Below are 25,892 nucleotides of genomic sequence, written 5' to 3'. Positions count from 1 at the left end.
TTGGATGGACATTTTACTTGGCAAACTTGCCTGTGTACGTAAGTCTGACGGATATGCTTTCGACAGTCCATTTTTTGCCCCGAATTTCAGCTACTGTTACGAAAAATTACTTGAATTTAGTAGAGAATTTAACGTCATACATGTCACTGCTGCTATTATCAGGAGAAGAAAATAATTTGTTTTACCCAATTTGTTCGCTTCATCCCTAATAACATTGAAAACTGCCTTTGTTTTAGTTTTGGAATTTTGATATTTTGTGCACAGTATGTGATTTTCGCTTTTTTTTTGAAATGCTTTGCAATACAGCTTGCAGTGCTGCTTTAATTCGAGATTACAGCTAGAAGATTACAGCTCTGCAATAATCAAATCTCTCTCCTCCGGGCGTCATTTTCCACTGTAACTGTTCCTGACCTATGGTAATGGAAAAGTGTGTTTACAGCGCTGTAAGAATATATTCAAGAACAGATTGTATTTCCCATTGCTCATGTCATGACTTCTCACTCACCAGTGTAGAGGAGTCAGCATTCATGATTCTGTAAAACTGTGTATTCCCATCCAAGGTAAACCTCATTCGTGGAGATATGAGAATTCAGTCTTTCTTATTTAACATGTTCTTTTATTCCAAACCGCCGTTTTTTGATTCTCCACTGTTTATTGCATCTGTGCCTATTATTATTCAGCAGCTCTCTCTTTCAAGAAACTTAGTCCTAAAACGAACTAGTGAAAATACTGGGAATCACAGGTAATTTACGGGTACACAGAATGGATCTGAAAATTAATTGAGCAAGTAACCTGTTTCCGGACGCAGACCACGCCATATATGATGTGAAACAATAATAACGGCCATATGTGATCGCTCCATTTTCTTGAGCGACTCCTGAAACTGAATTTAGACGTTTCATCCACTGCTTGTCGTGTCGCTCACAAGAGTGACACATACTTCACTTTAATATGAGGAGCTTCCCCAGCGTTGTGCGTGATGCTGTTCTCAATAGCGTAGTTGAGGTAACAGTCTAAATTGTTCACGGCATGTCTACAATAATCGGTATATGATGTTCTTAGTCAAGATCTGTGTCAACAGCTTAATTCACGGGTGACATCACCCGCTTAAAATACTAATTAGCTGGTACTCACTATCCAGAGAGCTCTGCAATAAATGGAATACTTTCCTCCCATTGCTACTCCCTGCTCCTCAAACGCCCTTCAAGGTCTGTGCAGATGCGCAACCACTGCGTGTTGTCTGTCGGGCGCAGAGTTTTGCTCAATAAAAGCTGGTCGAACAACGCTGAAAAACTGTGGACAGCGAGAAACTAAGTTTGTAGATAGGGGAGACGCGAAACGTAGCTGAAGATAAGACTGGAATGCTTTCGGAGAGGAAATTCCTTCGCGAATGTCTGCGCCTAGTACAGCGCGAAGTAGGGCGTTAGTAAATGACAACAAACATTGTTGCCAAATAATTAGACTGGTGAAATGAGCCACCTGAGTTTGCCAATGTGACTTATGAGCATGGCCATAGAAAACTTTCCAGAACCTCAGGGGAGTGATGTGAAATTTCGATGCTGTACAGCATGAGGAACACTTGGCTATTATGGCTGAAGTGAGCTACTTTAACGTCTGTTGAGAGGTCGCACAAGGCTGTGCATAAATTACCGCCACCCTCCCAATGTCAGCTCTACACCATGAACTTCCAGGTAAATAACATGCATCAAAGTACACGTGTTGTAGTCAGTCCGCCAACGTTCCATTTATCTCAGAACGACAATTAAAACACAGGCAAACGACCATTCGATTTTATTAATATATAGGTGTATTATTCTTTTCATATTATAATTGCTATGATAAAAAGATATTGATTGTTATGTTCACTGGTGCTCAAAACGTAAAAGTGAAAGTGACTTTCGCATGATGTGCCACTGCCAAGTGTCATGGTACGATGAAACTTTGATCATACATAGAAACAACTGTTACAATATAGTGCAGAAGGCAAGTGAAAGAAATATACAACGAGACGAAGAGCAATGACACCTATGTTTTAAGACAATAACTACACTACGATGGTCCCCTGGACATTACGAACTGCAGGACACGGCGTGTAATCACCACGGACTGCCATGCACGCTCTGCAACGCGCTCCCATTCTGGCCTCAAGGTTGGTAACGAGTTCTTGTGGTAGGACGTTCCTGGAGGAATGGAACGCCCACGTTAATCATCGATGTTCTGCCCTCTGCTAGTTCGGTGATATAATTACAGCAACTTGGTTTAAAAAGCAAGATTTGCAGAATAGATTCTTATTTAGACGATGCAGACGTTGAATTCGATAAAAAGCGCATAAATATAGGTAACCTATCTTTAACTTCCCAGTATGGTGCTCAACTAAATACATCACAACAAGATCAATATTCTGAGTCATCACTCACACAACGTACGGCTCAAAGCAATTCCACTTCGTCTTGATTTAGGTCTACTTCAGGGTCCTATTTTATTATGCTGATACTGATGCACAACATCTTCATTCATAACATCCGGTACTTTTATTTCAGTAGAGCTATCGTCGCCCTGATATTCACACAGAATTGCTTCTAATGCCTTATCTATAAACTTTTTCGCAACTTATTGGTGAAGAAAGCAACCAGCCACAAATTCTTCAAAAACGCTTTAGTCCTCTCCCATAAATTGTACCCCTCTTTAGGTGACCAACGTTTCTGCTTACATTAATGTTTTCGAAGCAGCATGTCGTTCGCCCCTGCATTGCACAAAAATATCTGAATATTTAGCGCCACTTTATATGTTATTTGGATAGTAAAAACATTCTGATCTGACGGCATCTGATACGATTTGTGTGCCACAGTGCAGTGATGTATTTAGAGTCCATTTTTGATCAGGAGTCTCTGCAGACCTAACAGTGGACGCTAATATGGGATGTGTCCACCCTTCACCTTTATGACAGCTTTACCTTTGACAGGGACACTTTTAAAGACTGGTATGAATGACAGTGGAGGAATGGCAGGCCGAAACCAAAGCAGGCAGTATTGTTGAACGTTGGGATCTGGAGCGATGTCGACGTTCTGACTCATCCCAGTGGTGTTCTATTGGATTCAGTTTAGCTCTCTGAAAAGTCCAGTTCATTACGTGAAAGTTATCGTCCATAACCGACAGATGATGCTGTATGAAAGGGTGCATATGACTTTTTACAACCGTGCTCCGCAGTGCTCGACGGACCCTGCCCTTCAGAAAACGAGGTGTGTCTAGTCCTAGTTTAGCAATGGTTGTTCCTTGCCGTTTCCACTTCAGTCACATCATCAGTTGTCTACTTGGGAAGCTTCACAAGGGTTGAAAGTCTCTGATGGATCTGTTACTCAGGTGGCATCCAATGACTAGTCCGCGTTCGATTCGACTGCGTTCTCCTGACCACCATCTTCTGTTGTTACTGTTTCTCCACTGACACCACAATACACCCCGCCTCGTTTTACACTGACGAGACCACCTCCCTGACAACTAGTGATCAATTCTGCGCTACACAGGGGTGTCCTGATACTTTTGATCGGATAGTGTACGTGCTTCTCAGCGATATATAGTGGAGTGACTGGCCCGCAGGTTTCGCCGTCTGAGTTGGAGGCGTGGTTGCTGGAACACCCGCAGGTGGCTGAGGCGGTGGTGTTGGGCCTACCGCATGACGAAGACCAGGAGCACCCAGCCGCCTTCGTCGTGCTGGCACCGGGTGCCACCGTCACTATTGACGATCTGAAGCAACTGGTCAAAGGTAAGGCGACATCTCTCTCTTACAATATGTACTCACAAGGGAATGGTCAGACTTGTTATTCCAAAATATGTGTTGATTTTTTTACCAATGTTAACTGCGAAAAATCCGTTCGGCGGATTAGTGTCGAGGTCTGGTGTGCATGCCAGCCTGTGGATGGATTTTAAGGCGATTTTCCATCTGCCTCGCGAGGGCGACGGTTCAATCCCGTGTCCGGCAATCCTGATTTATATTTTCCGTGATTTCCCAAAATCGCTCCAGGCAAATGCCGGGATGGTTCCTTTGAAAGGGCACGGCCGACTTCCTTCCCCATCCTTCCCTAATCCGATGAGACCGATGACCACACTGTTTGGTCTCTTCCCCCAAACAACCCCCCCCCCCCCCCCACCTCCCTTTCTGCCTCGGAGAATGCGGGCTGGTTTCCCTTATTCCGCCTCAGTTACACTATGTCGGCTATTGCTGCACAAACAGTGTCTCCACGTACGCGTACACCATAATTACTATACCACGCAAACATTGCGGTTACACTCGTCTGGAATGACATTGGGGGCCGAATCGCACAATAACTCTGTGTTCGGTGTGGGGCGGCGGTGGGGTGAGTGGACTGTTGTAGCCTGTTGTGGGGTTGTGTATCACAGAGAACTGTGGCGAGGGCGAAGCCTCTCCCTCGCTTCTAGGTCCCCAGTTCAATACATACATGCATATATACATAACTGTGAAAAAGGTCCGCTTACAAAACTGGTTCAAATGGCTCTGAGCACTATGGGACTTAACTTCTGAGGTCATCAGTCCCCTAGAACTTAGAAATACTTAACTAACTTAAGGACACCACACACATCCATGCCCGAGGCAGGATTCGAACCTGCGACCGTAGCGGTCTCACGGCTCCAGTCTGTAGCGCCTAGAACCGCTCGGCCACCCCGGCAGGCTACAAAATTGGAGCTGCTGACATGAACAGGAAGTCACGTAGACAAAATTACGCGGCTGTTTTCCTTACCTGCCACTTGCAGTGAAGGTTGTGCACCCTTGGAAATCAGGTGTCGCGAGATTTTGGTATGGTGAGCGCTGGGCGCATGGATGGGAAGTGCGGCCTCTAATCGCAGGCGTTCACTAAAGAGGATTATCGCTGCGACGTCTCGGTGAAAAAGGGAAACTAAAACTCGTTTCTTTGGAATGCACTTTCCTTTAATTTATGTACGTATGCCGAAATACATCGTGCTGACGCTAGTTCGAGTTATGGAAGGTATTCTGCGCGTCTGCATCTATACTCCGCAAACAGCTTTACGCTGAACACTCTCCTCTCACAGGTGATGGCAAGCCCAGTAAATTTTTTCATGCTTACTATGAGGTATACAAGAGACGCCAAATGACGCCGTCAACAGAAAACATGCGTGAAGACAATGTGATGTGCGAAACGGCAGTTAAACTTCTAGACGGGTGTGTAAATAGTGCAGACACGTGACTGGAAACGACAAACACATGATTTGCAGACTGTACATCGCGATGCAACACCATGAACCAAAATTAACTTATCAGACAAAGAAAAAGCAGTGATGTATTGTTTTAAAGAAAGTGGAAAGAAACGCATACATTTCAGAACTGTTCATAATAAATATCGGTTTGTCCCTTCTGAAAGTGAATTATATAGTGACAAAAGGAAGTCGCTGGACGACGTAAGAGTCGACTTGAAATTACGACGAGTTAAATGCGCAACTTTTCGAGCTGTTTACCGAAGCCAGACAAAAGTTATATAGTGTCATCGATACAACTTCACGTGACTGGGCGTTAGATATTGCCAACGTGATAGGCGCTAAGGAATTTACAGTTTCTCGAAGTTGTATTAGACGCTTCAAAAGATCACATAAAATTGTGGCAAGAAAAATAACAAAATTTGTATCCAGAAACAGGTTGAAAAATGAAGTCATTAGAACCGAAATGATACAAGCTTTAATTACGAATACAAAGCATAAGATCTCTACTTTTTGTGAATCTTACATTTAGAATGCAGATCAGTCTGGTTTTCAAAAGGAAACGCGTGCTAAAAGAACACCTTCGTTCAGAGGAGAAAAACATAAGAGGCGACTGCGCAGTCCACGGCTGCACTCACGGATTCATGCACTATAATGCCCACAATTAGTCGGAATATTTCATTGCCACTTAAACAATATTCTTCAAGAATCAACCGGAAGTTTGGACCACGTGTCAAAAAACAATGTTCTACGCAGACGATATTGTGGAAAAAAATGGGACGCTAACATGTTGTGCGTGAGGTCAGCGTAAAATGAACAAGTTTTACAACAAAAACTTTTAAACCTGAAAGACGATAGCGCAGTCTCTTGAAACCGGTTGTCTTGAATTTAAAAAAAATATTTTATGTGCTCTTGGCTGTTGATTGGTTTTTAACAATTAAACTGCCACGTGGGATGGCCTTGCGGTCTGAGGCGCCTTGCCACGGTTCGCACGGCTCCACCCGTCGGAGGTTCGAATCCTCCCTCGGGCATGGGTGTGAGTGTTGTCCTTACAGTAAATAAGTTAGATTAAGTAGTGTTTAAGCCTAGGGGCTGATGGTCTCAGCAGTTTGGTCCCATAGGAACTTTCTGCCACCAATCAATTAAACAGAGCGCCCTTCATCTCTTTCAAAATGAGAAAATTCAAGAAAATGTTACAGTTTTCATGCATCATGCTTTTCTTCCGTTTTGCGGGAATAAATCTCTTCTCCTTCTAGATTCGTGATCAAGTAATAAAAGCTCTGATTCATTAAAAGCTGTATATCGAGCTCACCCTAACAAAGAAGAAGAGACACTTCAGATTAGACCCGGCAGGACGAACGTAATTCAGCCGTTAAACAGAGAATTTTTTCGTCAGTGGAACGCATTTTACTGAGAACTAACACAGAAAATTATTGTGTGCAGATCATTGCAGTTTCCAGTATACTACTGTGACAATATTCTTAAATTGCAATCAGTAGTACATTATTAGTTTTCCTCTCCACGGTTTCTGAATCTGATTAAATATGCGTGCCACTCTAAATATATTGGTATTAGGCCTGATTCACCGGCCCAGTTTTGTCTTTACTTGTGTGTTCTTGGCGCACAGAAAATGGATGTTTGGAACATTACTTCAATATATCGCATTTTTACGAAATGAAATTGATTTTGACTTGTTCTGAATTTATTCGTGTCCATTCCATAGCAGCCTGGAAAGACTGTTGTAGATAACATATCAATGTTACTTGTCAACGAATGTTTAATTATCTCCCGATTGATTTCACTGGTCGAATCAAGTCTCCCTTGCTGTGGCAAGAGGCCGGCGTGCAGCTGACGCCGCCTTGTCCCTAGATGCCATGGCGTTGGAGTAACATAGGGAGAGAGGTCAGGGCTGTGCAATATGCAGTTATGCAGTTACAAGCGCGAAAACCATGTGATAAATGTCTTATTTCATGATGTTTTTTACAGAGTTCTAAGTTATGTCAGCGGCTAAAGTACTGCATACGGACTTTTTTCAACGTTAATTTACAGTGGTAAAAAAGCAAGACAGGTTTCGATATGACAAGTCTGACCACTCCCTTGTCGGTATTACAGTAAAACAAAACGTAGAAGTACCATTATGGCTGCTTAGAAATGGAAATGATATCAGTTTAAATTTTTTAGCAAGACCTCATGACACTGAACTGCATTAACTGGATTTTATTAGTACTACCGGTTTCGGCCGTAAGCCATTAGCTGGTACCTAACAACACAACATTACAATTTGTAAAACAACATTAAGACAATGCAAATTGGCCCCTAGCAATCACATAATAATATACTTACGAAAATCTCTTAAAACATTTCATTTGTCATGAATAATAAGAAAACAAAGCACTGAATGTTTTAATCCGCATGAAGCACGTAATAAAAAACTCATTCATAGCGTGTACAAGAGCAGTAATCGTCCTATTCATATGAGATGACAATAATAAATGCGAAGTGACTTGGCATCACAGCTCAAATATTTTATTAAGCTGAAGATGTACCTATGACGATTTATCAATATGTACATTGTTCGATTACAAAATGTGACAAATAACGCAAAGAAAGATAAATCCTATCACCACCATCGTCATGTAACATAGTAATATTTTTTTGCAGTAGTCATGCCATCTAACTCATAGAAAAGGCATAATGAAAAGCGTACATCAAGGTCTCAGTTGGCCTGGTCACTATGTTAAGAGTGAGAATATAACATTGTATAGATTACAGTATGACAGTGTTGTACAAATTATAGTACAGACTAAAACACAAACGTGACCTAACATAGAAATGATCCAATAACAATAATGTGCTTTAAGTTAGTGGCAGGCTAAGGTGCAACTACGTGCCTCATCCAAGTTATTGCATAGTCTGTGCATAAGCCTTTCCAGCTCTATAGAACTTGCAGATGATGTAGATGACATATACAAGCTTCATTATTCTGTTAAAGGGCACTAAAAGTACAAAGAGTGAAGAAATAGGGTACTGGAATTACCGAACCCACGGTAATTACGTCAACAAACCACAAGCATCTTCAAATTATGTTGAAATAACAAAAATCTATCTTGATGACTTGATGATTAAACATCAAATAAAAATTACTATGCCCCATGACGATAGTGGAGATAAGATTGAGCTTTCCTTACATTATTTGTCAGATTTCGTAATTCGATATATCTTCATAGATATATCTTCAGCATAGTGAGGTCTTTGGGTCGTGATGCCAAGTCACTTCGTTTTTATTGTTGTTATATGAATAGGACGATTGCTGCACTTGTAAATGCTATGAATTAGACCGAAGACGTCTCCGGTAGGCGGCGACGAAATATCATTGGATAGTTTTATTTATCGACCATGGCCTCTCGGCTAGGAAGTTTCAACCTGCATAATATGATAACGTTTCTTGAGCACTGAAGAATTTTCCCATAAGCTGTAATGCTGAGGACGGCATGAGTACCATCGGGTCAGTTGCTGGCGCCAGTCTGTAGATCCAAACTGTCTGAATAGATCTAATGCAGACTGCCGCGCCTTTGTCCGTAGTAGTTTCTCGCCCTACTCCAGACCGAACTAGCAGCTCGTAGTCTTATTCCTTGACTTAAAGATTTGCGAAAAACACGTGTCTCTGATGAAAGTTAGAGAAACATTCAGCAGTCCTGCATATGGTACCTTATATGCCTAACTGAAGCAGGAAACGGGACTTCGGAGCTACTCAAATCCTTATAAACGCTGATGACGCCGCCCTGGACAAGTCCCAGTTCATCTGATATCAGAAAGTCGTCAATTTCGCTTGAGCATCCCTGTCTGCCATGCTTGGAGATACAAAGGAATTAAAGACATTAGCTGTCAAAGGGCGCTGATTTACCTCAATGGAGCAAGTAAAGAACTTGTGCCAGACCGGGATACTATAACCCATGTCTCTTGCTTATTAGGCATATGCGCTGACCACTGTGCCATCGGGACACAGTGGCCAAAGACTACCGTAGCACGCGCCCCCGATCAGATCCAAATTCTCAACTTATATCACACACTACTGATGTAGTGCCCCCGCAAATTAGCCTCATTACTCGCGGCTTCTCGCCGAATTCTGTCAGAGGTCGAGTGTGGGACTGCAGAGATCATTGGCAATCATCGCCTTAATCATGTATGTGGTGTCCATTCTTTTTGACATAGCCATTTCTGGACGTTTGTACCAAACTAAGCATTTTATGCATGTCTCCAGTTCACTACGAATCGAGTCTGCACAGTTTCTACACCTATCAGTAGCGGGAAAATGTGCTCTTGCTGTGTCTGAAACTTCATAGCACTTGCATCTTCGTAGGTTTTCGCGACTGGAGTCAGCGTACATGAAATTCTTTCGTATCGTAGAACAAGTCATATTGTGAAATGATGAGCAGATGATCTGGTCACTTTCGTAGTAGTATTTCATCCTGGTTAAGACTACATGCATTGGTGCCCAAAACAATGGTTGATCAATTTACAGCATGTCGTGATCCTACAATCCAGAAGGACTTTATGTAAGTATACGGCATTTCTCAACATGTCCTTCCGAACACTTCATTTTTTACGTACTTGACCTTTCTTTGGACTTGACATATATAGTCTGTTAATAGGAATATCAGGGCGGTAAAGGCGAAATGATTGCTGGGAAAATGTGAAGAAACTGAAAATGATTCAGCAATAGAAAAGCCAAACAACCTACGGCAAGATTAAAACCAAGGACTAATTCCACGTACAAAAATAACGTTGACAATTACTGCATAAACCGCTCTCTCCATGACTATGGAACAAGATCTAGATTGAAATCTACACTGAACTTTCGTTTACCGGAAAAGAATAAACATAAAATTCAAAACAGCATTTTCTACCAAGGAGTAAATTGTCAAAGGAGCTTAAAGAGCTTAAAAAACAAACTTATTTAAAAATTCGGTTAAAAAGTTTCTGTTAAGCAATACATTCTATAAAGTGAAGGATTACTTAGTTAAAGAGAACAGAGTACTGATAAAGAATGAAACATAAAAAATTAATAATAACGGTAATAAGGCGTCTACCTTCTCATATAACACCTTCGCACTTTGTTACCTGCTTTTCTTTTTCCATTTCTGGGAAAGTTTACTCCCAAAGCTAGGCAGTGTACAGTGGTAATATCTCATCCTCTTTCTGAGCTCAAAATTTAACTCTTTATACAGGGTTGCCGACTTAGATTTTCACGCTAGGAAATAGAAATCAAAATACGAACCAAACGTTGATGGTATATTTAGCTGACAATGTGTGTAGTGTTAAATTATGAAACATGTGTGTACAGTGAGTGTCTGTATTGTGTGCAGTGACGGAGTGAGACATGAGTGAACAGAGTATCTGTAGCCTTTTACATTATTAAATAACTTCTTTGCAGCCTCTATTGTACACTAGGGATAAGCCGAATGAGTGTGCACTGTTGCGAAAATACTGGTCTTGTATTCGGGAACTCATCCCGCCATCCTAAATTAAGTTTTCCATGTGTTCTCTAAAGTACTTCACACAAATGCCGGGATGGTTCCTACTATAAAGCCGTGGTCGACTACCTGTCCCATCCCTGTTGGACTACTCCTGTAAGCATGTAAATGACTGTGTATATGAATATTATAACTTTGTTGGCTTTTAATTGTAATACGAAGACATGTCCATGATCCACTGACGACTACTGCTACTACTACTGCTGCTGCTGCTGTTAAGCGCAAGGAAGAAGGCGGATGAATTGAATAAGTACAATGAATGCTTCTGCGATGGAGAGGAACTGTCTGATCATGTGATAGAAGAAGAACTGTGAGTTGATAGGGAATATTTAAGGAATCCATCATTAGAGTCAATGTTTAACGGAGCCGTGGAAGACCTGCAATCAATTAATGCGAAATGCAGTGATAACATTCCTTCGACGATTTATAAAATCATTGGAGGAACTGACAACCAAAATAATATGCAGGTTAGTTTGTAGAATCCAACTCTGAAGACAAATAATCAGACTTTCGGAAAAATATCACCTTCCTGGTCGTTGTTCTTGGATACCGTCTACAAGACATTTCAGTTATTGACAATCAATATCAGCAGTGATTGTTACCCCTTGGGGAAGCAATTGGTAGTACGCGACACCGTCGGTGTTCCACCAGATGCATACCACTATCTGCTGTGGATGCGCGTGATTCTTTTTACGGGGTGTGGCTGCTTTGTTTGGCCTCAGCATTTCTTGTTTTTCCTTATGTTAGTATAAAGACACAATTTCTCGTCACCAGTAACGATACAGGATAGGAATGGTCGCTGTTGTTGAAAAGCCAATTGATGACGAGTGAGAAGAAATGCACATGTGGTCAACCGCCGCTTTCTGTGATATGGGTTTACAGCATGAGGTACCCATTTACCCGATTTTTGAGCCTACCCATTGCATGCAAATGTCGCACGATGGTGCAATGATCACAGTTCATCACATTTGCCTGTTTCGAGTACACGGAAGTGGATCATTGTGGATTGTTGTTGTTGTTGTTGTGGTCTTCAGTCCTGAGACTGGTTTGATGCAGCTCTCCATGCTACTCTATCCTGTGCAAGCTTTTTCATCTCCCAGTACCTACTGCAACCTACATCCTTCTGAATCTGCTTAGTGTATTCATCTCTTGGTCTCCCTCTACGATTTTTACCCTCCACGCTGCCCTCCAATACTAAATTGGTGATCCCTTGATGCCTCAGAACATGTCCTACCAACCGATCCCTTGTTCTGGTCAAGTTGTGCCACAAACTTCTCTTCTCCCCAATCCTATTCAATACTTCCTCATTAGTTATGTGATCTACCCATCTAATCTTCAGCATTCTTCTGTAGCACCACATTTCGAAAGCTTCTATTCTCTTCTTGTCCAAACTATTTATCGTCCATGTTTCACTTCCATACATGGCTACACTCCATACGAATACTTTCAGAAATGACTTCCTGACACTTAAATCTATACTGGATGTTAACAAATTTCTCTTCTTCAGAAACGCTTTCCTTGCCATTGCCAGCCTACATTTTATATCCTCTCTACTTCGACCATCATCAGTTATTTTGCTCCCCAAATAGCAAAACTCCTTTACTACTTTAAGTGCCTCATTTCCTAATCTAATTCCCTCAGCATCACCCGACTTAATTAGACTACATTCCATTATCCTTGTTTTGCTTTTGTTGATGTTCATCTTATATCCTCCTTTCAAGACACTGTCCATTCCATTCAACTGCTCTTCCAAGTCCTTTGCTGTCTCTGACAGAATTACAATGTCATCGGCGAACCTCAAAGTTTTTATTTCTTCTCCATGAATTTTAATACCTACTCCGAATTTTTCTTTTGTTTCCTTTACTGCTTGCTCAATATACAGATTGAACAACATCGGGGAGAGGCTACAACCCTGTCTTACTCCCTTCCCAACCACTGCTTCCCTTTCATGTCCCTCGACTCTTATAACTGCCATCTGGTTTCTGTACAAATTGTAAATAGCCTTTCGCTCCCTGTATTTTACCCCTGACACCTTTAGAATTGTGGATTAAGGAGTTTAAATGGCCTTCATCAGACCCCGAATTTCTTCCTGAACGTGAGACTCACTAATGTCAAAACAATCCCCCTTAAAATGAGAAAACAATTTTCTTGCCGTGCTCAGTCCAATGGCATTATCCCCATACACGACGCAAATGTTTTTGGTGGCCTCTGCTGTTGCCACCCCTCTATTTAACTCAAAAGAGAACAATATGTTGTAAATGTTCCGATTTCTGCACTTGTCACTCCATTTTGAAGCGTCCACAGCTCCACTCACTATCTCCAAATGACAAAAGGGTAATATGTAAACTCAAATGCCAACAGTGAACTACAAATAGAAAATAACAATCAATAAGTAAATCAATAATAAATGGAATATCAACATGCAAAACAAAAACGCTACGAACTTTTGCACCAACTTAATAACTTCCATAACACTTGGTGGAGCAATAGAGGGTAATATTTCTAGAATAGATCTTACAACTGAGGACGTTCTGTGCAAATGGTGTTTTGTGGTAATGCGGTTGACATGGGAGATAGATTCGTGGTGGGTCGTATCAAACCAATCAGGAAACTAATGAAACGATGGGTTACTGTTCTGAATCGTAACTGTACTGATTCATTTTTACTGTGCTGTACATTTTTTTCCTGGGCTGGCCCCCACGACCACGCAGAAGTACCGCAACACGAAGTTGCATGCACCTGACTAACATCTGAAGTAGTGATGGAAGGAATTGACATCACAAATCCTGCAGGGCTGTCCATAAATCCGTAAGAGTACGAGAGGGTGGAGATCTCTTCTGAACAGCACGTTGCAAGGCATCCCAGATATGCTCAATAATGTTCATGTCTGGGGAGTTAGGCAGCCAGTGGATTTGTTTACTCAGAAGAGTGTTCCTGGAGCCACTCTGGAGAAGTTCTGCATGTGTGGGGTGTCGCATTGTCCTGCTGGAATTATCCAAGTCCGTCGGAATGCACAATGGACATGAATGGATGCAGGTGACTAGACAGGATGCTTACGTACCTGTCAGACCCGTATCTAGAAGTTATCAGAGGTCCCATATCACTCCAACTGTGCACGCCCCACACCATTACAGAGCCTCCACCATCTTGAATAGTCAACTGCTGACATGCAGTGTCCGTGGATTCATGAGGTTGTGTCGATACCGGTACACGTCCATCCACTCGATGCAATGTGAAAAGAGACTCATCCGGCCAGGCAATATGTTTCCAGTCATAAACAGTCCAATGGCGGTGCTGATGGGCCCAGGCGAGGCGCAAAGCTTTGTGTCGTGCAGACATCATCAAGGATACACGGGTGGGCCTTCGGCTCCGAAAGCCCATATCGATGATGTTTCGTTGAATGGTTTGCACGCTGACACTTGTTGATGGCCCATCAATGAAATCTGCTGAAACGTGCGGAAGGATTGCACTTCTGTCACGTTGAACGATTCTCTTCAGTCATCGTTGGCCACGTTCTTCTTTTTCGGCCGCAGCTATGTCGGAGATTTGATGTTTTACCGGATTCCTGATATTGACGGTACACTCTTTAAATTGTCGTACGGGAATATCCCCACTTCATCGCTACCTCGGAGATGCTGTGTAGCATCGCTCGTGCGCCGACTACAACAACGTGTTGAAACTCACTTAAATCTTAATAACCTGCCATTGTAGCAGCAGTAACGGATCTAACAACTGCGCCAGACACTCATTTCTTATATTGGCGTTGCCGACCGCAGCGCTGTATTCTTCCTGTTTACTTATATCTGTATTTGTATATATTTGTACACGGATGCCTATACCAGTTGCCTTGGCGCCTCAGTGTATTTTAGATTTACGTCACTGCCACGAAGCAAATGCCTTCTGTGTCTTAGAATTGTGAACTATGTAAACTATCCTACAGTGTTCATAGCAGTGAAGTAAAGATTTGTGTTTGTTTTGTATTTCAGAGAAAGCATGCGGCAGCGAGGAGAAGCTATTACGTGGAGGCGTGTTCGTGCTTGACTCCATCCCTCGCCTGCCTACCGGCAAAATCAGCAGAGGCCAAGTGCGAAGCATTCTTCAAGAGAGAATCACAAGGGAGATTTAGTTAGTCGCCGCGACCTAACAGCTGGTATCTTCTGGTGTTCACAGCATACACAAGGAAAAATTACACCAGTAGCCTTCGTTAGAACTTACATGGTACCTCATCTACAATTTTCAATGTAATCTGATGGAATACTACTTCCGCAATAAAGGCAAAACGCCTTCGCTAGTGAAAATATGTCGATATTGTAATAATAATGTACGTTCGAAAGGACTCGAGGCAAAGAGGTGCACAATTAACGGAGACGTTAAGTTATTAGTAAAGCACGGTGTTTTTAACACTTAGGGTATCAGCCAAGAAACAACACAAGAAGAACTTCCTGTCTTAGACTCTGTGGATTCTGGCGGTTTTTCACATGTCCTTTTACAACAGATCTCAGCTTAATCTTTTCTTCGTTCTCTTCAGTTGGAGATTATGTGCCAAACACAATACTATTGCGTTTATCATCCTGAATGAAATATTATGTGGAAGGCGTGTGTGACAAATACACTAAATCCTATTAAAACTGAAACACCAAAAAGAATCGAAGTAAGGAAAATTTATTTATTGTGCACATGTATTATAGTAGGAGGAATGCATGATTAAATTTTCAGGTTATTTGGCGTATACAGTGCAGAAAATATGGTCTGTAGTCGGCCACTTTGGGCAGAAAAAATGGCTAGTACTACACTGAGCACAGAGCGAAACTGAGCTTGGATGACGGATACGGATACGCCGTTCCATTCTGATTCAGTTCTGTGCAGAGATCATTATTCATAATGCCTGGGAAGTTGTGCCACGCCAGTGTCTCGGCAAACCATGATTGCATGTATTCTGTTGTGAGAGTCTGGAGAACGTATTGTCAGGGAGACAGCTGAACACCCTCTGCATCCAGGTAAGTGAGCGAAAAAAAGGCCAATAGGCAGTCTCGCATTAGCTTCTTGAAAGATAATGTCACGAAGGCCTCGAAGATAGAACTTGCCCGCCGATGTCAACACGTCAGAAATGTAACAGTTGCTGTTCAAGTAACTGGCTGAGCTAACCATGGGTAAGTAAGAAAAAATTGAAAAGAAAAAACGGTAAAATTACAAGATGGCAATATTTTGCACCTTACGTGCCTTCGAAGAAAGACTATGACATTGAGTTAGATTGAGTTTTGATATAATTTGATAGGAGCGAGGCCGTTTTATTACGAATGCTTAATATGCTGACATCGACATCTGGCATGTTTTGCGATCAGTTGTAAATGCAGTGTTGCTGTGCAACGACACAAGCGATGGTCGGCCGGAGCGCAGCCGCAAGCAAGCGAACACGAAGGACAGGGGGAGACGCCCAGTGACTAGGCCCACAACGCCCCTTTCTGTGGCGATACGCCACACTAGGGGGCCTCTAGGGATGCAGCAGCGGTACGGCTGTTCCAAGCGAATGGTCGCCGATCCCGGAGACGCTGATGGCGCCAGCTTTCATGTGAATGCGGCCGGAACTGAATGCGAGGGCATCAGGCATACAATGACGGCTGGCGAATTTTTGTATAGAATGCAGAAAACGCCTGCAATGTGTTGGGACGTGCGACCGTACCACCTGCCGTTACCTCGGAGTCATGTCCGTTGGTCTGTTTGCTGCGATTTTTAACTTGGACGTTTCCTACTGGTAGATTTGTATGGTGAAATGGGGGAGTAAATTTGTTCTAGAAAGTTTAGCGGGAGACACTAGACTTGAGTTTGTGGTTGGCCGGAGCTTTTTGGAGTGAGAAGAGTAGGAGTACGAACAGAGCGTACTAAGACTGCGAGGTGCAGAGCCACTGTCTATCAAGCTTCTCTTTAGTCTCCTGAGTCGTTTTGCCTTTCACAAAGTAATGTTTAATCACCACACGAAATTCTTTTTCGTCCATTTTTTGACAGTCACTAGACTTCCTTGTTTCACACGAATGCCAAACACAAAGAAATAGACCAATATGGCTGATACTTCGATTGAGATCTTTCCAAAGATGCTGCTAACTAAACGTGACCTTGATACTCGCCGGTGGTGCCATCTCTCGGACTTTGCACGGACTTTTCAAACGCCCCTCGTATTACAGCGGGAGTCACCTAAACACTACAACCCCTTTATTTTGTGAACGGTTGAAGATACCGAAACGAGGTTGTCGGCAAATGATAATACGCAAACAGGAAACAGAGGTGAGTTGGGGAGAGAGCGGTCCGAGACAATGAGCTGGGCAGTCTTCCGTCTCAGCGACCAAGTTGTGCAGACTTCCGTCAGAGAACTTGGGCTGGATAGAATGTGTATTACAGGCAGAAACACATGTAGAGAACTTTCTTGTTCGCTTAAGGCCATTCTGAACTTCGCCCCTTGGCTGGGAGTTCTCGTCTTGCGTCTGGCATGCAGTTACCTGGCGATCTCTTGCTGTGTTATACACTTACGTTTAAGAGGTTTCTGAATTTCGCCTCTTCGGATGGGAGTTCACATTTTGTTGGCAGTGAAGCTATTTAGACATAACTTGGACTTCACGGTCTCTGGATAGTAGTCTGCTTTCTGATGCCTTAGGTTTCTGCATTGAAAACATTGCAGGGTCGCAGTTTTGCTCGCAGCGCACGATAGTTCGACTGTCGTTACTGCACGCTGCATGCATATTGTTTGATACAGTGAAATAGCTACGAGCTCCAGCACTCATGTTAGATAGTTTAAACGGCTGGGATCACTCGTAAAAGTTTCTCCACTGAGGTTCCACGTCAACTAACTGGAGTACACTCCTTCAGTCCCGGATCTACAATATTCCAAACCGGGCCAAAAATGTGGTATTGGTGCCCCCATTCTCACTCCAGCGTTTGAGATAGAACGCCAAAAATTAAAAAAAAATGGTTTTCAAAACAAAAATGTGTTCATTTTGTAGCGCACATCTTCCTGAAGAGCTTAATATGTGAAACATATATGTTCAAGGAAGTGTAAGACATGCTATTTGCAGAATGAGATTTTTCACTCTGCGGCTGAGTGTGCGCTGATATGAAACTTCCTGGCAGATTAAAACTGTGTGCCGGACCGAGACTCGAACTCGGGACCTATGCCTTTCGCGGGCAAGTGCTCTACCAACTGAGCTACCCAAGCACGACTCACGGCCCGTACTCACAGCCTTACTTCTCCCAGTACCTCGTCTCCTACCTTCCAAACTTTACAGAAGCTCGAGTCGAGTCTCGGTCCGGCACACAGTTTTAATCTGCCAGGAAGTTTCACATGTTATTTGGTTTCAAATGTGCCAAAATGCAGTGCCACACCTCTTCACATACCATTCTTCTACCGCATTTCATTGTACTTCGCTCTGCGGAATTCAGACGCGTATGTTTTGTAATGAAAGCCATTAAATGAGATGAAATTAGGGTATGGCATTTTTGGGCGGGAGGCCCTATCCGAGAAAGTCCGGCCGCCAAGTACAAGTCTTACTGCAGTCGACGCCACATCAGGCGACTTGGGTGCCGGTGATGAGGATGAAATGACGATGATGACAACACAACACCCAGTCCACGAACGGAGAAGGTCTCCAAACCGGCCGGGAATCGAACCCGGGCCCGCTTGCGTGAGAGGCAAGCACGTTACCACTCAGCTAAGCAGGCGGACGGGAATCGAACCCGGACCCACTCGCATGGGAGGCAGGCGCGTTACCACCCAGCTAGGCAGGCGGACAATGGAAGCCATCAAAACTATGTTCAGGACAGTGGAAATTAAAATGTACTGTGGTGCCTGTCCTGCTCTCAGTCGGCCGGTTTGACATCTTACACCCCTTAAAAAAAGCTCACAATGAATACTGGGTGGGATTATTTTTGAGAGAGAGAATAAGGACTCTTCTGAAAATTTACACTCGTTATTACCTTCTAGCTGATAACTTTTTTCTTTTGTGTGGCATAAAATTAAATATAGGAAACATAAAAGCAGTAACGGCAAGAGACAAGTAAGACAGTACATATTTCTTCAATCCCTAGGTCCCAGCATTTTTTCCTCTGTAATCTTGCTACAGATTTATGCGATCTGCTTTCCTGTCTGCGAAAGGATCTATTACCTCGTCAAAGTTCGTGAAACGTTTTGCTACATGAAAAACCAAAACGTCGTTGCCTAATGCTGAAACGGCTGTTAATACGAATAGTACCCAAGACTGGTGTGGCTTCTCGATTTGATTACGTCTATTTTGTCACAGTCTGCTAGATAAATTTATTCGGCTCACCTCGTACAGATCCATCCCCATCTGCTGCAGAAACTTTTTTTAATATCTAGATGCGATAGGGATTCCCATGGCAGAGACATCTCGTACACTAGGCATGCATTCAGAAAAACAACTTATGATTCATTCAGAAATCAACTTAGAATGTGTTCAAAAATGAAGCAAAGTCAGTCATTCCATGTACAGAACCTTAGATCGCGTATATCATAACTGGGCAGAATCAGGCAGAGGTAGTGAATATTAGTTTCAAAATTTTGTACATTGACCATTCACATAACGGAATAGGCTTCATGTCTTATACATAATACGTTAGTTATATACAAAATTACAGACATTAACTGTACACTTGACGTTTTAACATATGTTTTGTATTCTTTATTACAAACTCAATCACAGGTATTTATACTTAATTATATTCACAATTACAGGATTTATATTAAATTACCTACACAACTACAAACTTTTAGTGATAAATTTGAAATTTTAAAATATGTCCACATTTCTGTTATATTATAAAAAGGATTTTTACCCAGCCACCTGTATGGTCTTCTTTGAAATAATTAAGAAGTCATGGACCATACTGAGGGTGGTGATCTGTTACGGATTTTTAGGGAGCTGACTGTGGCTGAGTGAACTGTTTTTACTAGTCCATCTCTCGGAATATCAATTTTAATTTTTCCTCTGGTGTTCTGCTGGTGTATATCTTCTCTTATACGAAATTCTTTGGTATTTCTGTTAATGTACGGTGATGAGGCATGTACAGATTTACAAATGTAAGTATATTGAGTTTTCTGAACAGAGGTTGGCAGCGATCTGTTGGTCCAGACCTATACATTTTTCTTATATAGACTCCTACAACTTTATCTGTTCTATTTTTTACATCATTAGATAGTCCTAACAGAAGATGCTGCGTCTTATCAAGTTTGTACAGCAGTTTGTTAGAAGAGAACCATTTTACAGGATTTAGTCATTCCAGTGACGTTTGTTGTAATGCTGATGTATTCTGACGAGTTGCAATTATCATTGCGTCATCTGCATAGCAGACCACAGTTTGAGGAACATGAGAGGCAATTATGAAATAGAATGGTCCAAGCACTGATCCCTGTGGGACATCTGTCTCTACCATTTTCATTAGAGAATGTCTGTTTCTCACCGTAATATATTGTTTTCTGTCGCTTAAGTATTAATCAATTACGTTTATAGCTATAGTTTGTACTCCACAAAATTCAAGTTTTTCAAGCAATATGTCTTAAGGAATCCAATCAAAGGCCTTACGTAGGTCACATAAGACCAGTGAGGTGTTATCCCCATTTTCAAAAGTAGTGATTGTCTGGTTTAGAATGTCAAGAACAGCTGAAGTGTTATTTTTTCCGCGCCTGTAACCAGTTTGCTCAAAAAGAGGTTTTTTTCTCAAAATAATCACTTAATTGGCTATATACAAGAGTTTCAAATATTTTGGAAATTACAAGAACTATTGAGGCTAGTCGATAATTTTAGGGGAGGTTAGTGTCTTCTTTTTTAAAAATTGGTATAACTTTCGAAATTTTTATTGCTGCACGGAAAATTCGAGACTGAAGACATTTGTTAAAAATGAAGGCTACGGTTTCACAGATAAATTAATAGTTTTCTTGGTAATGTAGTTGGATAACTAGTAATTATCTGTAGTTTTAGAGTTGGAAAGTGTTTACTGCGTTTATTACTTCAGTGAATGCGATAATTTTCCACTGAAAAGACTGTTTCACCGGCAGCTGCTTCCCACGTAGTTCACTTGCAGATGTGTTAGTCAAGTTTATTCTGTTTCCAATTTCTTTCACTGAAGACACAAAGAACTCATTCAGTAGGTATGGTACAAGTGATGCTTCCGATGCGTGGTTAGGGCATTGTTATTGTGTTACAATCTGCTGTGTGATTTGCACTTGTTTTGTGTAGTTTCTATAAACCTCTCATACACTAATTTTTTCTCATTAAGCATCTTATTTTTATAAAATTTTTGTACTTCAGATACTTCCTATAATCTATATGAGCCTGTTTACTGTCGTCGTTCTCACAGTTATTTTTATGTGCATTTCGCAATAACAACATTGCTTCCCTAATGTTTTTAAGTTCTTTAGTATACCAGTTTGCTATCTGCGTCTTAGACTTTTTCTTAGCTGTGAACAAATGTACCACACTTGAACATATTTGCTAAAGAATCTGTCAATCACAGTTTAAACATCTTCAAACGAAAAGGCCTTTTTTATATAAGTTAGTCCATCAGCAAATAAGTTCACAAATTCATCTTTGTGACCTCTCACTCAAGTCACCTCATTTCTGTCATGGGTCACATTATTGATGTGATATGATAGTTTGCTGTAGAGTGTGAAGCGTAATGGTTCATGGTCAGAGAAACATCCATTTGCATGACTAACAGTAAAAGTCTCTCTAGAGAAGTTAATGATAATATTATTTAAGCAGGCTTCCTTACCAGAAGCACTTTCATTTGTGCAGAATAAATTTAAAGACCATAAGATTCTGAAAAAAGTTTTTGTTACTTGCTCGTCAGAGTTTAACATTTCTGCACTGAAGTCACCACAAATAGCAATATTTTCTTTTTCCTTAATATTTTTTTCACAAGTTCAACATTTTTCAGGTATACTTCTACCGCTCATTCTGAGATATATAGAGACCTATAATTATCATATTTTCGTCTATCAGCTTTATGGAACTTAACCGACAATCTACTTCAGAACAAAGCTGGCTTACATCAACTTTTGTGAATTCTTTGAGAAAAATTACAAGTCCACCATTTTGTTCTCTTTTCTATTCATAATTCTCGCCACAAAATATCGTTGAGAAACAAAAATATCTATTTTAGATTCAGTTAACCACTGTTCCGATACACAAATTACATCCACTGTCTTACTTCTATAATACGGTTCTCATTTCCTAATATTGCGCATACTGAATAGTAGCGCTGTGAGTACTTTATATCTGTCAATACATGGACCTCTTGAGCCTGATGTTATTTCTTTCTTTGCACAGAAGGGGGATTTCTTATGAAGACAGCTATGTCGCAGGTCCAAATGAGGTCATGAGTCTCTAGACTTAAAACTACTTAAGCCTAACTAACCTAAGGACATCACACACATCCATGCCCGAGGCAGGATTCGAGCCTGCGACCGTAGCAGCAGCGTTGTTCCGGACTGAAGCGCCTGGAACTCCTCTGCCACAGCGGCCGGCGCCGCAGGTCCTCTAAACCTTCTGCAGTACAGTCGTTTGACTATACACATTGGTTACCGCAAGACACCACTAGACAACACTGCACTTTTTGACAGTCAGTCCAGATGTAAACGAATACTACAATGCAACAATTATTACAAAACACGTTATTACAGATGAGTCAGTCCTTAACACATGTTGATTAAACTTCATTATAATAGTGACACCGCAGAAGACTTGTCACACTCATTAAATGATATGACGAATTGTTGTTCGTGATCCGAATTTGAAGCCACTGTTGACCAAAAATAGCTTTCAGCTCTGATTGAGACACGACTAGACATAAAGAAACGTAAAATACGAAATTATCCACCAGTGTCAGTTTACAATGCCGGATGTCCGCATCTGGAAATAAGTGATTATACATTTAGCAGTGCATCGGGAACCCCATGAAGCTAATATTGCCCCTGAGAAGTAACCACGAAAGGTATGTAGTGAAGTGCGAAGCACAAGTGTGAAATGCGCCGAAGAAAAGTTGTGGTGACGTACAGGAAATAGAACCCAGTACGTATATGAATTCTTTACAAAGCACAGTCAGATGTCAGGTATTAAAAACGATCATTAACAGTGTGATATCGAAAGCTGAAACGACGATATAAATGATTTTTGTCTGGCAGGCATTCGAACAAAACACCTTCCGCAGCTGTCTCATAGCTAAGAAAAGACATGAAATATTGATTGATTCTTCACCAGTAGCGAGATGTGCGCATGTTTGACTAGAGGTAACGCAACGAATATTTCTGTGCTGCCTGGAATTACAACACACTGCGTACCATCTTTGTTAAACTCACATGAAGAGGTGTCAACTATCAAATTCCAGTTCATTAGTAGTTAGGATCACGCCATTTGTAGAGACCTAGAGGAATTTACCATCGTGAGGAAACAACGAAATGATGGGACAGTATCGTCTCGAAGGGTTCAAATTTATAGAAAAATAGGACTCGATGCTCAAATCCAAAACAATTTCCAATATTTTCAAAATCTCAAAGTCACTTAAAATAAGGAATAAAGTTCCTATGACCTTACATGACAACTGGTTCGTGAACTAAAATGACATTCCTAGTGTAAGAAAGTTTACTAGCGATGGAGTATCTGCAAGCAGCGACTTCCTCCTGTGTTAGCCAAAACTAATCCAACACTGTTCCAGTCAGTAGCGAATGGTCATGTTTAATGTTGGTTTGAAACAACAGCACTGTCCTGCGTTCTTTACTTGGCATTACTGAAGGTGAAAAGGGTATATTTGTTGCTGTTCAAAACTGGTACCCCAAGTGGGAATCGAAGCCACACTTACCCATTACAAGCTAGCCTCAGTCCAACCAACCACCGAATTTCACATGTATTAGCATCATGTTTTTGTCATAATGGGGTGCACCGCAAACGGCAGAAGAAGTGTTGAATTCTACCTGAACTGTTTTTGTGAATAACCTGTTCGTTGTCTTGTAGTCAACGTCATGTAGTACGAACGCAGAGTCGTGGTATCAAACCTACTCTTTCCCTTTCTTTCTTAAGCCATATTCAGTCTGTCTGCTAAGAGCATCAGTCTAACACAAGGTCAGAAACAGTTTCCTTCATTTTATAACCAACCAGCAATAAAAAAAATCTTGCCGATATATGTCTGCGAAAGTGTTCGTGGGTATCTGTATTGGTAAAACCAATTTCAGCACCATCAGCCACGGGCTGCTTGTTATAGACTGGCGTCCGTCCATATGATTGCGCTGCATCGGCCATTGAGCCTGTGATGTCCAACAGATTTTGTTGCGCTGGAATTAGCAAGTATAACATTATGTAACGTTGTGTATGATACAATGTTATGTTACTGCATACTTCATACTGATTTAGTATGGCAACTTTCTACAAGCATGTTTAACTATTGTCTTATTTTATTCAAGATTATTTAAGGAACTCTTTCCCTGCCAATTTGAATTATTCACATTTTTGACGTTATGAGGAGCGTCGTTTTGTGCATTAGGAAACGAGGTCTAAATCACAGTAACGTCTAACATTTGTGACTCTGCGTTCTTTTTGTGTTTAATAAAGGGGTGAAAGGAGTGGAAACAATTCGAGACACCTGTGCCCAGTATGCAATGACTGCTATCGAGAATGTCAAGTTATATCGATTTATGTATGATCGTTTTGAGATACATTAATCATCACATTCAAGAAGACAAACAGGCGTGATGAAGGACGTTACCATTATGGGCAATGACAGTGTATCTGATAATTGGCATGTGTCGCAACCAGTTATCCATCCTTAAAACATTCCTTCGGTACTCATTGACGTTAAAAGGAAGGAGGATTATCGTAAAATGTCTCGTTGAAAACGAGATCAGACATTTAGCAGAATCTCGAATTGGGAAGGAAGGGGAATAAAGACGTCGATGCCCTTTCAAAGGACTGACCCTGGCGTTGCTGTAATGGATTTAAGGAGATCACCATCAATCTTAATCAGTGTGACCTAACGGTGATTTGAAGTACCGTATGGTAACATCATAAGGAGAAAATGGTAGGTTAGCCATATCAAACATTATATCAAACAATGGCCTACATACATCCACAAAATGTATTGTTATTGGTATATATCTAGTGTCACAAAGAAGGTGTTTTGTGTTACGAACTACTTCAAGGGATGTGTTTTTTGCAGTTGACAATCGTTGCAAACAAATGAGGTGCCTTGCAGTCGCAGAATGACAAATGTGACCTGGAAGGCAACACCAAAGAACTTAGTTGGCAAAACACCTACTATTCGTCTTCTAATCTGACTCTCGCATATGTTTACCTCCATCGCCCATTATCGTTCAACCACGAATGAAGTTACTTTCTGTTCGTTTTGTTTTGGTGACTGCGCTTTAAATGTGGCTTAACTTAGAATCAGCAAGTGACTACTTGCTTGGGATCGAACAACTACCTGCACATCATCAGACGGTTTTAGATAACGGTAATCTGCACTACGCTATCTTAATTGAACGTGAAGTGTTTGGTCAGACTCAAGCAACTTAATCAGACTATAACGTAAATCCGAATTGTGGTTGTGTGGGTAGCTGCTGAGTGAAACACAATTAACCCCGAGTACTCAGTGATATGATTTTATTAACGCATTTGTGTATTTTCAGTAGAATTTCCACAGTATTTTATGTTTTAACTCTAGATCTGCTTTTTACTGAATGTAGGGAAACGTCTTACGATGACAAAATTTTTAAAGAGGTCGTTCTGAGCTCGATACAGATATTTGTAGCTCAGTGACAGAGGAGCTAAAATAATACTCTCGCGCCAGTTTGGGGCTGAGAGCTCCTGCCTCTTAGTCTTTACAGTGCGATGACATTTTCGTGAAGCAAGCGACCAGCAGCCACATTCATCATCTCCTCATTGCCCTTGTGGTGCCTTATGCAGATAATTCGCAATGTAGACCACGAGGTTAATCGTAGTTACTCCGTGAAAGCGATCTCCCCTGTCTGCACACGTATATTTGAGTGGAAGTCTGGAATTCATTCAGAATACTTGATTTGTGTGCCATGAATATATCAAGCGAATCTAGCAAGATAATTATCTGTCATTTCAGCTTTCACAA

General features: G+C 41.5%; 1 protein-coding gene across 1 annotated transcript in view; it reads left to right on the top strand.

Moving 5' to 3' along the window:
* LOC124622615 (4-coumarate--CoA ligase 1-like) overlaps positions 1 to 14,965 on the top strand; it is a 203,063-nt gene extending 188,098 nt beyond the window's left edge. The window contains exons 7-8 of the mRNA XM_047148380.1: positions 3,595 to 3,760; positions 14,747 to 14,965. Of these exons, the coding sequence (XP_047004336.1) occupies positions 3,595 to 3,760; positions 14,747 to 14,886 (306 nt within the window). The 3' untranslated portion in view covers positions 14,887 to 14,965. The remainder of the gene's footprint in view (positions 1 to 3,594; positions 3,761 to 14,746) is intronic.
* The last annotated feature ends 10,927 nt before the right edge of the window (positions 14,966 to 25,892 follow it).

This window comes from Schistocerca americana, chromosome 7, assembly GCF_021461395.2.
Source record: "Schistocerca americana isolate TAMUIC-IGC-003095 chromosome 7, iqSchAmer2.1, whole genome shotgun sequence".
In the NCBI taxonomy this organism is placed as follows: Eukaryota; Metazoa; Arthropoda; class Insecta; order Orthoptera; family Acrididae; genus Schistocerca; species Schistocerca americana.
Note: the sequence above shows the minus strand (reverse complement) of the source record. Positions and strands in the feature narration are given on the sequence as shown.